The sequence below is a fragment of the Ailuropoda melanoleuca genome, chromosome 9 (genome assembly GCF_002007445.2).
Source record: "Ailuropoda melanoleuca isolate Jingjing chromosome 9, ASM200744v2, whole genome shotgun sequence".
Lineage (NCBI taxonomy): Eukaryota > Metazoa > Chordata > Mammalia > Carnivora > Ursidae > Ailuropoda > Ailuropoda melanoleuca.
Window position 1 is genome coordinate 21,943,698 of NC_048226.1, and position 14,463 is coordinate 21,958,160.

General features: G+C 47.9%; 1 protein-coding gene across 1 annotated transcript in view; it reads left to right on the forward strand.

Moving 5' to 3' along the window:
- CHRNA7 (cholinergic receptor nicotinic alpha 7 subunit) overlaps positions 1 to 14,115 on the forward strand; it is a 119,285-nt gene extending 105,170 nt beyond the window's left edge. The window contains exons 6-10 of the mRNA XM_034668905.1: positions 295 to 591; positions 3,976 to 4,272; positions 5,245 to 5,331; positions 8,045 to 8,154; positions 12,163 to 14,115. Coding sequence (XP_034524796.1) covers positions 295 to 591; positions 3,976 to 4,272; positions 5,245 to 5,331; positions 8,045 to 8,154; positions 12,163 to 12,681 — 1,310 coding nt within the window. The 3' untranslated portion in view covers positions 12,682 to 14,115. The remainder of the gene's footprint in view (positions 1 to 294; positions 592 to 3,975; positions 4,273 to 5,244; positions 5,332 to 8,044; positions 8,155 to 12,162) is intronic.
- Positions 14,116 to 14,463: the final 348 nt, after the last annotated feature.

The following is a 14,463-nucleotide window of genomic DNA, read 5'->3' on the forward strand; positions in this document are numbered from 1 at the left end:
TCCGCTGGGCCTCTTTTTAAGGTCAATAATCCCAATCATGAGGTCTCTGCTCTCATGACCTAGGCACCGCCCCCAAAGTCCCCATCTCCAAATATCATCACTGTGGAGGTGAGCATTTCAACATATGAATATTGAGGGAGACACAAACTTTTACTATATACCACATTTATTTGCAATCCATTAAAAAAAAATCCTCCCAATTTGCTCCAATTTCACTATGATATTCCTGAACAACTCGAATGCACCAGAAGGAGTTTATTCAAACACTTATTGCCCAGTTTTTTGTTTTTTTAGCATTTAACAAACTCCATGGTTGCTTGTATGATATACCCATTAAAATAAACAAGTGGGGTAATTTTACTCAGACACGGTTCCTTTCCCCTGTTGCTCATGGAGGCATCCCAGGCAAGCGAAGTGAGAAGTTCTATGAGTGCTGCAAAGAGCCCTACCCAGACGTCACCTTCACGGTGACCATTCGCCGCAGGACCCTCTACTATGGCCTCAACCTGCTCATCCCCTGTGTGCTCATCTCTGCGCTGGCCCTCCTCGTCTTCTTGCTCCCTGCAGATTCAGGGGAGAAAATTTCCCTGGGTAAGTGTCTTGATCTTGGGCGGGAGTCTGAGACAGGATGGGAGGGCCTGGCCTTGAGCTCAGCTCCGTAGGGATCACCGTGCACAGTGCAGGACATGCCATGGCTCTGGGTGCATCACACGCTGACCTCCCTGCCCAAGACATTGCCCCGACACCACTGCTCGATGCCCAGTGCATTCCTGAGACTCTGTAGGACCCTCCGATCCTCCACAGAAGATGGGAATGCCTGGAAGAGACCACTGGGTTCTGTCCTGAGGGGCCTTACTTTCTCTTCTCCTGCCACCCTGTCCTGTTCCTTGGGGGCAGCTGGCCAGCATTTGTTATGGGCAGGAAACAGTTTGGTTAGCTTAGTATCAGTTTGCATCTGTATATCACTGTAACAGGGTAATTCCTTACCATCATCCAACAGGAAGATAAGAAAACTAAGACTTAGAATGGTGAAGTGAATTTCTCAACATCTTAAAGAGTTATTAAAGGTTATATTTAGTACGTGTAGAAATCATCCTCAAACCCATATCTCCTGACTGCAAGGCTCAGGCACGTTACGTGATTTATCCACGGTCACACAGCTAGTAAGTAACAAAGTCAAGAGCAAAGTGAGGTCTTAAGATTGCATGTTTGGTTTTTTTGTTTTTTTGTTTTTTCCCTGCTGTATGTAACTACCTCTCAATCCTAATGTAATTAAGAAAATGAGAGATAGTTGTTTTAAGTTCAGTAATTCATTCTGTATTGTTCTAAAGTTCCGGCTCCTAAACTTACCTCCATCTGAAACTCTGGTAAATGATGTGGGGAACAGCCCCCAGAAAAATGGCCATGCCCACACAGACAGAGAAGACTGCATCTGGTTTCAGGATGTCACTGGCCCCTCCCCCACACCTCCCTAGTTCTTTGAACCTCAGATTAGGCACAGTTAGATGGAATTGAGGCCTTATCATCTCTTCTGTCTCAGGCACTGCTGTGTTCATGTTTCAGGGATAACCGTTTTACTCTCTCTCACTGTCTTCATGTTGCTGGTGGCTGAAATCATGCCTGCGACATCCGACTCAGTGCCCTTGATAGGTAAGCAAGTATCGGGCCCTGGAGAGCCACATGGCCCCAGGAGTGCCTTCCTGTAACTGTTCAAGTGACCAATGGCCTCTGCTCACCTGGGCACCTGTAAGGGGGGTGTGGGGAGTCCAGCATTGTGGTTTGGCTTGAAGGGGCAGAAGTGCACCCTTTCTCCCATCATCCTCCCCCTCACACTTGTTATGCAGCCAGAGATTTTACCATTAGAGATTTGTTACTTTAGCTTTGAGTCATTGTTCTTCCACAAATCCTTTGTCAAAATGGGAGGAGCTCATGTTTTAACTCTTGGCCATTGTTTCCTGAGATACCTCAATGTCTCTGGATAAAGTTAAAGTTTGTGAGGAAATATAAACAGGACAAATATGTTTTGGCCAAGACAGATGTAAGGCATGACCTTCTGCCCAGGGCAGGATGACAGGAGATAGCATCGCTTGTGGTTGTGCCCCTCCCTGGATTGGAGTAAGCAGGAATGTGCAAAGGGGTGCTCAGCGGTCCAGCAGTTGGGATCCAGTACTCTGGCCCCCGTGGGGGTACTCAGCGGTCTAGCGGTCAGGGTCTGGTACTCTTGCCACCACACCCAGGGCTCTGTTCCTGGTCAGGGAACCAAACCTCCAAGCCAGTTTCAGAAATGGGGAGCAACAGTCTGATAGTGGATATTAGATTTAATATGAGAATCACTCCTCCAGTTTGGTAATGGAGTTCAGAAAGAGGAATGGAGTCTATGATTATTCCTGTTGGCACAGGCCACCAGAGGGCCACCCTATGTGGTTAACAGGGGAGGGTAGGAGTAGGGGAGCCTATTTCTCTTATACAGATACTCCCAGGCTTCACAAGCTAAGAAGCCACAGTTCTTCTTTGTTCCCTCAATGTGTAATATTTTGGCCAGAGACAGAGTGTTGGTATGAAAAGCCTTTGTGGGTATTCCTAGTTCTCTCACCACCATCCAGAGGGCGAGGAACCATGTTTCAGCTTGATGGTCTGACTCACTCTTCCCACCTTCCAATGCAATGATTTCAGTAGAGACATGCAATGGAAAGCACCCTCTGTGGGGCAGTGGGCCTTGACTGATGGACCGGTGGGGAAAAGGCATAGTTGATGCATAGCCCATGTCTAGAAAGATGGGATGCTGTTGGCCTCTGACCTCTGTTGTTGAGATTTCAACTGTGGGATCCTTTGACCCTGGATACCTCCACAGGTCACTGTCTTAGTTGGCTAGGGTTACTATAATAAAATCTCACAGACCGGGTGCCTACACAACAGAAATGTATTTGCTCACAGTTCTGGAGGTCGGAAGTCCAATACCAAGGTGCCAGCAGCTTCAACCTCTACTGAGGCCTTTCTGCTTGACTTGTAGATGGCCACCCTCTTGCTGTGCCCTCTCGGGGTGTTTCTTCTCTGGGTGATTCCCTGGTACCCCTTTGTGTGTCCAAATTTCCCCTCTTACAAGGACACCAGTCAGATCAGATCAGGTCTCACTCTAAGAACCCCATTTTAACTTAATCCCCTCTTTAAAGGCTCTGTCTTCAAATGCAGTCATATTCTGAAGTACCAGGTAGTAGAGCTTCAACATATAAATTTTAGGAGGCCACAACTCAGCCCATAGCAGTCACAGTTTTGTTCACCCTCCTTCCCCTTCTTAGAGGTCCCTGGTGCTAACTTGGAGTCTCAAACATCCATCTCTGGCAGCTTCTCACAGGTACCTCTTGGTTCCCCCAGGGGGGCAGTGAGTTCCTTCCCGCCTGGAGAGAAGTAGATGTTCTTAACCGAGCGTGTGGCCATGCCCTTAGCCTCTGAACAAGGATGTTCTCTGCTTCGAGCTCAGCCCCCTTGAGCTGAAAGCCACACCAAAGGTTTAATAATCAGAGTTGCCAATCAAGGAATGTCTTCCCTTTGCCAGGCTTTCTTCTAGATCCTTGGCTCCTATAATTGCTAATTCCGCACCAACCTTGCCGAAAGAAGCCATTGCCATCCCTATCATACTGGTGAAGAACCTGGGGCCCAGACAGGCTGAGTAGCCTGTCTAAACTCAGAGATGTCTGAACTCATGCATGGAGGCAATGGGTTAGGGGGGAGCTGTTTCAGATACTCCATGCTGCTTCTCACCTGGGCCAAGGTGGAGAAGTGCATCCTTGCCCTTTGGAGCTGGAGCTGATATTCTCCCCCTGGAAAGTCACTGTCTTTCCTGTCTTCCTNTTTGCAATCCATTAAAAAAAAATCCTCCCAATTTGCTCCAATTTCACTATGATATTCCTGAACAACTCGAATGCACCAGAAGGAGTTTATTCAAACACTTATTGCCCAGTTTTTTTGTTTTTTTAGCATTTAACAAACTCCATGGTTGCTTGTATGATATACCCATTAAAATAAACAAGTGGGGTAATTTTACTCAGACACGGTTCCTTTCCCCTGTTGCTCATGGAGGCATCCCAGGCAAGCGAAGTGAGAAGTTCTATGAGTGCTGCAAAGAGCCCTACCCAGACGTCACCTTCACAGTGACCATTCGCCGCAGGACCCTCTACTATGGCCTCAACCTGCTCATCCCCTGTGTGCTCATCTCTGCGCTGGCCCTCCTCGTCTTCTTGCTCCCTGCAGATTCAGGGGAGAAAATTTCCCTGGGTAAGTGTCTTGATCTTGGGCGGGAGTCTGAGACAGGATGGGAGGGCCTGGCCTTGAGCTCAGCTCCGTAGGGATCACCGTGCACAGTGCAGGACATGCCATGGCTCTGGGTGCATCACACGCTGACCTCCCTGCCCAAGACATTGCCCCGACACCACTGCTCGATGCCCAGTGCATTCCTGAGACTCTGTAGGACCCTCCGATCCTCCACAGAAGATGGGAATGCCTGGAAGAGACCACTGGGTTCTGTCCTGAGGGGCCTTACTTTCTCTTCTCCTGCCACCCTGTCCTGTTCCTTGGGGGCAGCTGGCCAGCATTTGTTATGGGCAGGAAACAGTTTGGTTAGCTTAGTATCAGTTTGCATCTGTATATCACTGTAACAGGGTAATTCCTTACCATCATCCAACAGGAAGATAAGAAAACTAAGACTTAGAATGGTGAAGTGAATTTCTCAACATCTTAAAGAGTTATTAAAGGTTATATTTAGTACGTGTAGAAATCATCCTCAAACCCATATCTCCTGACTGCAAGGCTCAGGCACGTTACGTGATTTATCCACGGTCACACAGCTAGTAAGTAACAAAGTCAAGAGCAAAGTGAGGTCTTAAGATTGCATGTTTGGTTTTTTTGTTTTTTTGTTTTTTCCCTGCTGTATGTAACTACCTCTCAATCCTAATGTAATTAAGAAAATGAGAGATAGTTGTTTTAAGTTCAGTAATTCATTCTGTATTGTTCTAAAGTTCCGGCTCCTAAACTTACCTCCATCTGAAACTCTGGTAAATGATGTGGGGAACAGCCCCCAGAAAAATGGCCATGCCCACACAGACAGAGAAGACTGCATCTGGTTTCAGGATGTCACTGGCCCCTCCCCCACACCTCCCTAGTTCTTTGAACCTCAGATTAGGCACAGTTAGATGGAATTGAGGCCTTATCATCTCTTCTGTCTCAGGCACTGCTGTGTTCATGTTTCAGGGATAACCGTTTTACTCTCTCTCACTGTCTTCATGTTGCTGGTGGCTGAAATCATGCCTGCGACATCCGACTCAGTGCCCTTGATAGGTAAGCAAGTATCGGGCCCTGGAGAGCCACATGGCCCCAGGAGTGCCTTCCTGTAACTGTTCAAGTGACCAATGGCCTCTGCTCACCTGGGCACCTGTAAGGGGGGTGTGGGGAGTCCAGCATTGTGGTTTGGCTTGAAGGGGCAGAAGTGCACCCTTTCTCCCATCATCCTCCCCCTCACACTTGTTATGCAGCCAGAGATTTTACCATTAGAGATTTGTTACTTTAGCTTTGAGTCATTGTTCTTCCACAAATCCTTTGTCAAAATGGGAGGAGCTCATGTTTTAACTCTTGGCCATTGTTTCCTGAGATACCTCAATGTCTCTGGATAAAGTTAAAGTTTGTGAGGAAATATAAACAGGACAAATATGTTTTGGCCAAGACAGATGTAAGGCATGACCTTCTGCCCAGGGCAGGATGACAGGAGATAGCATCGCTTGTGGTTGTGCCCCTCCCTGGATTGGAGTAAGCAGGAATGTGCAAAGGGGTGCTCAGCGGTCCAGCAGTTGGGATCCAGTACTCTGGCCCCCGTGGGGGTACTCAGCGGTCTAGCGGTCAGGGTCTGGTACTCTTGCCACCACACCCAGGGCTCTGTTCCTGGTCAGGGAACCAAACCTCCAAGCCAGTTTCAGAAATGGGGAGCAACAGTCTGATAGTGGATATTAGATTTAATATGAGAATCACTCCTCCAGTTTGGTAATGGAGTTCAGAAAGAGGAATGGAGTCTATGATTATTCCTGTTGGCACAGGCCACCAGAGGGCCACCCTATATGGTTAACAGGGGAGGGTAGGAGTAGGGGAGCCTATTTCTCTTATACAGATACTCCCAGGCTTCACAAGCTAAGAAGCCACAGTTCTTCTTTGTTCCCTCAATGTGTAATATTTTGGCCAGAGACAGAGTGTTGGTATGAAAAGCCTTTGTGGGTATTCCTAGTTCTCTCACCACCATCCAGAGGGCGAGGAACCATGTTTCAGCTTGATGGTCTGACTCACTCTTCCCACCTTCCAATGCAATGATTTCAGTAGAGACATGCAATGGAAAGCACCCTCTGTGGGGCAGTGGGCCTTGACTGATGGACCGGTGGGGAAAAGGCATAGTTGATGCATAGCCCATGTCTAGAAAGATGGGATGCTGTTGGCCTCTGACCTCTGTTGTTGAGATTTCAACTGTGGGATCCTTTGACCCTGGATACCTCCACAGGTCACTGTCTTAGTTGGCTAGGGTTACTATAATAAAATCTCACAGACCGGGTGCCTACACAACAGAAATGTATTTGCTCACAGTTCTGGAGGTCGGAAGTCCAATACCAAGGTGCCAGCAGCTTCAACCTCTACTGAGGCCTTTCTGCTTGACTTGTAGATGGCCACCCTCTTGCTGTGCCCTCTCGGGGTGTTTCTTCTCTGGGTGATTCCCTGGTACCCCTTTGTGTGTCCAAATTTCCCCTCTTACAAGGACACCAGTCAGATCAGATCAGGTCTCACTCTAAGAACCCCATTTTAACTTAATCCCCTCTTTAAAGGCTCTGTCTTCAAATGCAGTCATATTCTGAAGTACCAGGTAGTAGAGCTTCAACATATAAATTTTAGGAGGCCACAACTCAGCCCATAGCAGTCACAGTTTTGTTCACCCTCCTTCCCCTTCTTAGAGGTCCCTGGTGCTAACTTGGAGTCTCAAACATCCATCTCTGGCAGCTTCTCACAGGTACCTCTTGGTTCCCCCAGGGGGGCAGTGAGTTCCTTCCCGCCTGGAGAGAAGTAGATGTTCTTAACCGAGCGTGTGGCCATGCCCTTAGCCTCTGAACAAGGATGTTCTCTGCTTCGAGCTCAGCCCCCTTGAGCTGAAAGCCACACCAAAGGTTTAATAATCAGAGTTGCCAATCAAGGAATGTCTTCCCTTTGCCAGGCTTTCTTCTAGATCCTTGGCTCCTATAATTGCTAATTCCGCACCAACCTTGCCGAAAGAAGCCATTGCCATCCCTATCATACTGGTGAAGAACCTGGGGCCCAGACAGGCTGAGTAGCCTGTCTAAACTCAGAGATGTCTGAACTCATGCATGGAGGCAATGGGTTAGGGGGGAGCTGTTTCAGATACTCCATGCTGCTTCTCACCTGGGCCAAGGTGGAGAAGTGCATCCTTGCCCTTTGGAGCTGGAGCTGATATTCTCCCCCTGGAAAGTCACTGTCTTTCCTGTCTTCCTCAGACAACTGGCACCTCCTCCTATCTCTCGTTAGATGGGACCAGACTCATTTTCCACACTAATACTAGGTACCCAGCCAATGATGCCCAGGTGTGCCCTTGTTACATCCCTGCTTCCAGCATGTCCCTGGCCTGCAGTTATCACGATGGGGACCAGACCCTCACTACCTCAGTGTTCTCAGTTCCCATAACAGTCCACAGCTTTCTCCTGGGAACAACCTTATCGGCATCCTGTGTGGCACTGTTAATCCTCACTGGAGGAGGAGGCCGATGGCGTTCACAGAAGTGCAGTCAGCTAGGCCAGGCTGCTGACATGGATGGGAAAGCAGGTCTCCATGCTCTGCCTGCTGGGAATGTGGGCAGGGGGTCTGCAGGCCTGGAGGCAGCCCTGCTCTGCTCTAGGCTTCGCTGCCTGGTCCCAGGCAGTCAGAGAGTGCCGTCTCGGTCTGCCTGCCATGCTGTGATGCTTGTGCCATGGAGGAGCTGGGGCTCACCCTGCATCTCTTGTCTCTGCAGCCCAGTACTTTGCCAGCACCATGATCATCGTGGGCCTCTCCGTGGTGGTGACGGTGATTGTGCTGCAGTACCACCACCATGACCCCGACGGCGGCAAGATGCCCAAGTGGGTGCGTTCCTCCTGCCCTTCCCCGCAGGGAGTCAGAGGCCCTTGCCGGGGGCGACTCCACAGATGAATTATCTATTTTAGAAATCCCACAAACAGCTAGTTTTCCTAAACACAGAGCCGTGTTTCCCATACCACCTCACCTGTCTGCACTATTGCATTATCCCTGGACCATTATGGTGAGCATGCTCTTAGGGGCCCAGGGCACTGTTCTTGCAATCTGACATTCCACAACAGGGCCCACACACTGACTGCTCTGTGCATGTTGCTGCCAGAATGTTTCTAGAACTACTTTTGCACGTACACTAAGGAGAACAGTACAGTGGTTGGAAGCAACAGACGAGCTGAGCACCCCACCATGTGGTTGGATCTTCCAAACAGAATGAGGAGCGAAAAGGGTGAGAGGGAGTGAACCATGTAATAATACATGCAGTCAATACACATAGGAATGTAATCGTACCACAGGCCTATAAAAAAAAAAAAAAGGTTAGTCGTTGCCAGTGGGGAAGGGGACTAGGATAAAAGCAAAAGGATGAAATATAAATTATTGAATATCACAGCCTGTTGTGTCAGCCTGGGGGCATGCCACACCTTCCTAGTCCCTGCTTAGCACCATGCGCTGGGAGGTGGGCAGATGCTTACCCATGCTGTGCCCTTCCGGGTCCAGGATCTGAAGCTGTATGCCCATCCTCACCTGACACTCAGGAAACCTTGATTAGGGCCACATATGGCCTGGGCTTTCCTCACCTCAGCACAGTGTGACAGCACCCAAGGCGAGGGGAAGGATGCCCCCCACCCCTGATTCTTAGTTGGGCCCTGCAAACCTTCCAGTGTTCTTGTCCAGAGAGCATGGCCTAGGGACAGTAGGTGCTAAAGGAACCCTCTCACATCAAAACAAGTCTGTTTTCTTTGGAGACCTATAACCTTGCATCCAAGTTCAGAAGGGTGTCTAAGACTCCCCAACATGCCAAATGCAGGTACAAGAAGTAAGGTACATTTTGTTAACCTCAAGGAACAGAGAGTTCCCAGGCCTTCTAAAAATATTCATTGTGCAATAATTTATAGTTTCGCAAAAGTGAACTTAGGAAAGACCAATTTAAAAAAAAAATGACTTTACCAAGTTGCTGTGTCCTCTTGGGTCCTTTTCCCCAGCAAATTCATGCATTTAATAATGACTTTCTCTCATAGCTCATTGCATCAGCAGTGGAGTGAGCTCCGAGAAATGGTGCTGTCTCCCACATGTGTCACATCACTGCAGTCTGTGGGCATCTTTTGAAAAGGTCCCTCCATTAAAAACTGGGACACATTTGCACACATTCACCTACATTGTCATCTGACTTTTATAACCCTGACACACTTTCTGTCTACCCTCCTTCCATTTGAAATAGGTAATACATTCACATGTTTCAAAAGTCAAAATACAAGTAAAATCATACGGAAGGAAATCCTGCTCTCATTCCTGCCCCTCACCACCAATAATGATAGCCATTTTAAGTAATTTCTCCATTATCCTTCAAGTGTTTATTTATGCAAATGTAAAACTGAAAACACATATTATTATTTCTTATGTTTAAGAGATGAAGACATAAAACCATTTTTAATGACCTGGTAGTACTTTACTGTCCAGAAAAAATCTTAATTAAGAGCCTATGCTAATTATTCACCTCTCAGCACAGGAGTGTATTAAAACCAGTGGTTGCAAATGGAATATGAAGCTTGTATGTCTCGCTTTCATTTATGTAGCCTCCTGCATTTTTCTTAATTTCTGTGTGTATTTGAAAAATAAACAGCCTCCAAGGAACTTTTATTATGATGTGTTGCTATGAAGAAGATACTGCCGGTGCCGTGGCATTATGTGACATTTACACAGCCAGACACAAAACCATAACCTAACAGAAGAGGTCATAAGCACAGTTTGATAAGTGCCAAGAGGATAATTTCATCCTTTGAGATGCTTTAGCTTTGAAAGCTAATGATTCAGGCCATGGAATTAAAACTAGACTTGCTAGTGTGGATCACATTAGCTTGAGATGGGCTCCAGGGTAGGCACAGACCACCCCCCCCCACGTACTCCATGTATCCCGCTGTCTCTGGGTTTGGATGCACTCATTGCCCAGTGCATTCCCTTGAGCTCTGGTCCAGTCTTCCCAGTGCCTTCCAAGTGGGGGTTGGGCTAAAGTCACAGGAGTTTTGAAGAGGACCTCCTAGACCCTTTTACAGATGAGCTGTGGAAGCATAAACACATTGCTTACGTGTGACCTTGAGCCAATTTATCAGCTTCTTTGAAGCCTCAGTTTCTTTATCTGTAAAATGGGTGGGGGGATTATACTCCCTTTCCAGAGCCCCCGAGAGGCCCCGGTGTGCCGGCGTGTCTCGTGAGCCTCCTGTGGAAGGCCAGACTGTCCTGCAGATTCCCGTGGGGCCATGTGTCCCTGCCCCTTACTGATCATGGACAGCCCTCCAGGGTATGCAGACAGGCTTTTCCAGACTCTGGAGGTTTGTCCACAGGGTGTGGGCAGGATACACAGTGCCATCTGCTCGGAGCAAAGGGTTGTCTTTATAGCTGCAGTGAACCTGCTCTTAGGCCTTCTTGTTCTTTTCATCACCTGTCTCCAGACCGGTCTTACTGCAGTTATCTCTGATAAGATCCCACAAAAAGTGCTACAGACACAAACTTCACCACTTACTGCCTGTACTTACAGATGGGAAACATACCTGTTATGTTGCTGGTGGAATTTGCCTACAACCATAAACCAAAATTAATATCGGTATCTGGATAATCCCAGGGAAAGGGCCCACTGTTCATACACTTGTCTAAATAAATTTCCAAGAATTTTTTTAACCTGGATTGAGGCTTCACATGGCTCCTTCTTTACATTAGAGGGAAAAACAAGAAATCTCAGTGATTTCTCTCCAGCATCATCTATGCATGTAGGCAATATATGTTGATAGAACACTTTAAACCAGAGGTCAGCCAACTATGGCCCTGTGGTCAAATCTGGTACACCAGCTGCTTTTGCAAATAATATGTTATTAGAAAAAAAGCCATGCTTATTTCTTTAAATGCTTTCTTTGACTATTTTGTACTTTATTAACAGAGCTAAGTAGTTACAACGGAGACCATATGGACTTTATTATGTGGCCCTTTAAAGAAAGTTGGCCAACCCCTGCTTTAGACTTTTCCAAGTACTTTCCTGCACATGATCTTACTCAGTCTTCACTGTAACCTAACGACTTAGGTTAGAGGTTCCTAAACTTCCCTGTTTCACAGCATCTTTAGTGTCTCAGGGATTTTTTTTCACAGCCCCTAGGGCAAAAGAAACACCTAATGGCTCTCTTTATTAAATTGGTCAAAACAAGAGGTATTTACGCCCTGACCCCTGGGCACCTGTTGGCACAGCACACCCTTTCAAATCTTAGGAGGACAGTGCCCCCATTTTCTGTTCCAGGTTGACTTTCTTGGCACTTCCTTTTCATCAGGACACAAACCTGCTTTGCAATGATATGCCATCATTGCAAGGGACCCGATGTTACAGTTGGAACTGCTTCAAGCTAGGGGTTCGTGCAGCATCTCATAGGTGTCACAAAATCTCCAGGGGTGTGCCCCTGCGAGTCTGCATGACACTGGGGTGCCTCACGGGCAGTTAAGTATGATGGTTACTAGTGACAGATGAGGAAAGGTTGGAGAAAGAAAGTGACTTGTCTTGTTCACACAGCTCAGGGAGGGTGCTTTTTGCAAGACAGCCCTCTCCTCCCACATGCCTGTCTGCCCGAGACTGCAGTGTGTCAGCCACTGAGAATTCCGCTCATTCCCAGGGTGACTTTCAGCATTGGTTTATTCTAGGCTCACATTTGACTCAACCATTGCGACGCGTTGGCACCGCTTGCCTGTGTTAACTCACCTGGGAAGGAGTGGGGGCCGGTCTCCCCCAGGATCCACCACGTAGGGCTGGGATCAGGACCCGCTGATGCTCGCTTCCGCCCACTCCTAACCACCCTGTTGTCTCCCCAGACCAGAGTCATCCTTCTGAACTGGTGCGCGTGGTTCCTGCGGATGAAGAGGCCAGGGGAGGACAAGGTGAGGCCGGCCTGTCAGCACAAGCAGCGCCGCTGCAGCCTGGCCAGCGTGGAGATGAGCGCAGTGGCAGGACCGCCCACCACCAACGGCAACCTGCTCTACATTGGCTTCCGGGGCCTGGACGGGGTGCATTGCGCCCCCACCCCCGACTCGGGTGTAGTGTGTGGCCGCATGGCCTGCTCCCCCACGCACGACGAGCACCTCCTGCACAGCGGGCAGCCCTCCGAGGGGGACCCGGATCTGGCCAAGATCCTGGAGGAGGTCCGCTACATCGCCAACCGCTTCCGCTGCCAGGATGAGAGCGAAGCCATCTGCAGTGAGTGGAAGTTTGCGGCCTGCGTGGTGGACCGCCTGTGTCTCATGGCCTTCTCCGTCTTCACCATCATCTGCACCATCGGCATCCTGATGTCAGCTCCAAACTTCGTCGAGGCTGTGTCCAAAGACTTTGCTTAACCTGATTCTGGTCCCCGGCATGTAGGAAACACACAGGCAGGCAATGCCGTTGGCTTGGGGAGAATTTGGGGTGCTAATCCCACAGCCACACTAGACGTGAGGACGCCAGTGTACCTGTAGCGCTCGCCTTCAGTCATGTCCGTTACAGTTTCCTTGTTACTTTCAGTAATAGGATCTCAGCACGTTTTTGTTTAATCCTCTCAGATGGGCTGCTTGATATTCTTGGAACATCCTTAGGCTCACCAGGACCACTGAGAGGTCCTTTTGCCCATTCCCCAGTGCCTGGTGAGCCCTTCAGAGAGGTCGGGGTGGCTCAGGATGGCCAGGGGAGGCCTGTACAGTTGGTTTTGCATGCCTGCATGTCACTTGCCAAGAAGGCCTACGTGAAAATTCAGCATAAGCTTTTGCCTGTTTACAAACCTAGATTGAAAGTAATAATAATAGTATAAACCACACTCACTAGATCCATTCTAATAATTGGTAAAAGGACACAACACTAAAACTAAAAACCTAACTGCTGATTTTTCTGCGGTTCAGATTTTATTTTCTCTACCAAAGATGGTGGAGAGAAACAATTTCACACTGTTCCTGCATTTTATAAGAGAGAGACAGACATAGTTGGTCTTGTAAATTATGCTTTTACCAGCCTGATTTCTGCCAACCTACCCTGTGGTGGGAATTAGGAGGGACACAGATGTGTGTTGATTCTGAACTAGGACCAGATCCGGGCAAGTCAGGGGGATTTCTGCAGATACAGGAGACTCCCAAACTTTCTGTGCTGCCCTCGGACACTGGGGAGTTGAGTTTGCCCTATTCTGAAAAACACAAAGGACAAATAGAGTTCTATTAGAATTACCAGCCCAACGTAATAGCTAAAGTTAAATTAAGCCAGCTATGTGTGTGTGTGTGTTTTGTTTTTTGTTTCTTGTTTTTGTTTTGTTTCGATAATGCATTAGATGTTTCTCATGTACTAGAGTTGTTTAGTCGTAGAAACTTGTGGATCCATACAAATGCACAACATAAAGTGAAAGTATATTATGCTTTTCCTTATGTGTCATGGCCAAGGAGCAGGATCTGGGATCTCTTCTGGTTCCTTGTATGGCAGGAACTGGGAAGGGGAGGATGTGGCCAGGGGCTTTCCTGGATGCAAGGCCAGTGGTAGTCAGCAGGAGGGGCTGGCAGGCTGAGTGGCTGTATGACCAGTAACTCCAGTCTCTGGCTTTTAGGGATCTGCTTTCCCACAGCTCAACTACCCCAAGGTCAGCCCAGAAAGGTGGCTCAAACAGGTAACTTCACTGGAGATAAGTGTTTTTGAAAGCAAGGGAAACTTTAATTTAATTTAATTTAATAATTTTTAAAAAAATTTTATTATATTATGTTAGTCACCATATAGTACATCCCTGGTTTTTGATGTAAAGTTTGATGATTCATTAGTTGCGTATAACAGCCAGCGCACCGTGCAATACATGCCCTCCCCACCACCTATCACCAGCCTATACCATTCCCCCACCCCCACCCCTCTGAAGCCTTCAGTTTGTTTCTCAGAGTCCATAGTCTCTCATGCTTCATTTTAAACCTGTGTGGTGACACAGTTCTCCACTTACATTATCTAGCTGACAGTGGTCACTTTGCCTCTTCCCATTTTCCTTATTTTTTTTTTAAAGGTTTTATTTATTTATTCAACAGAGATAGAGACAGCCAGCGAGAAAGGGAGCACAAGCAGGGGGAGTGGGAGAGGAAGAAGCAGGCTCATAGCGGAGGAGCCTGATGTGGGGCTCGATC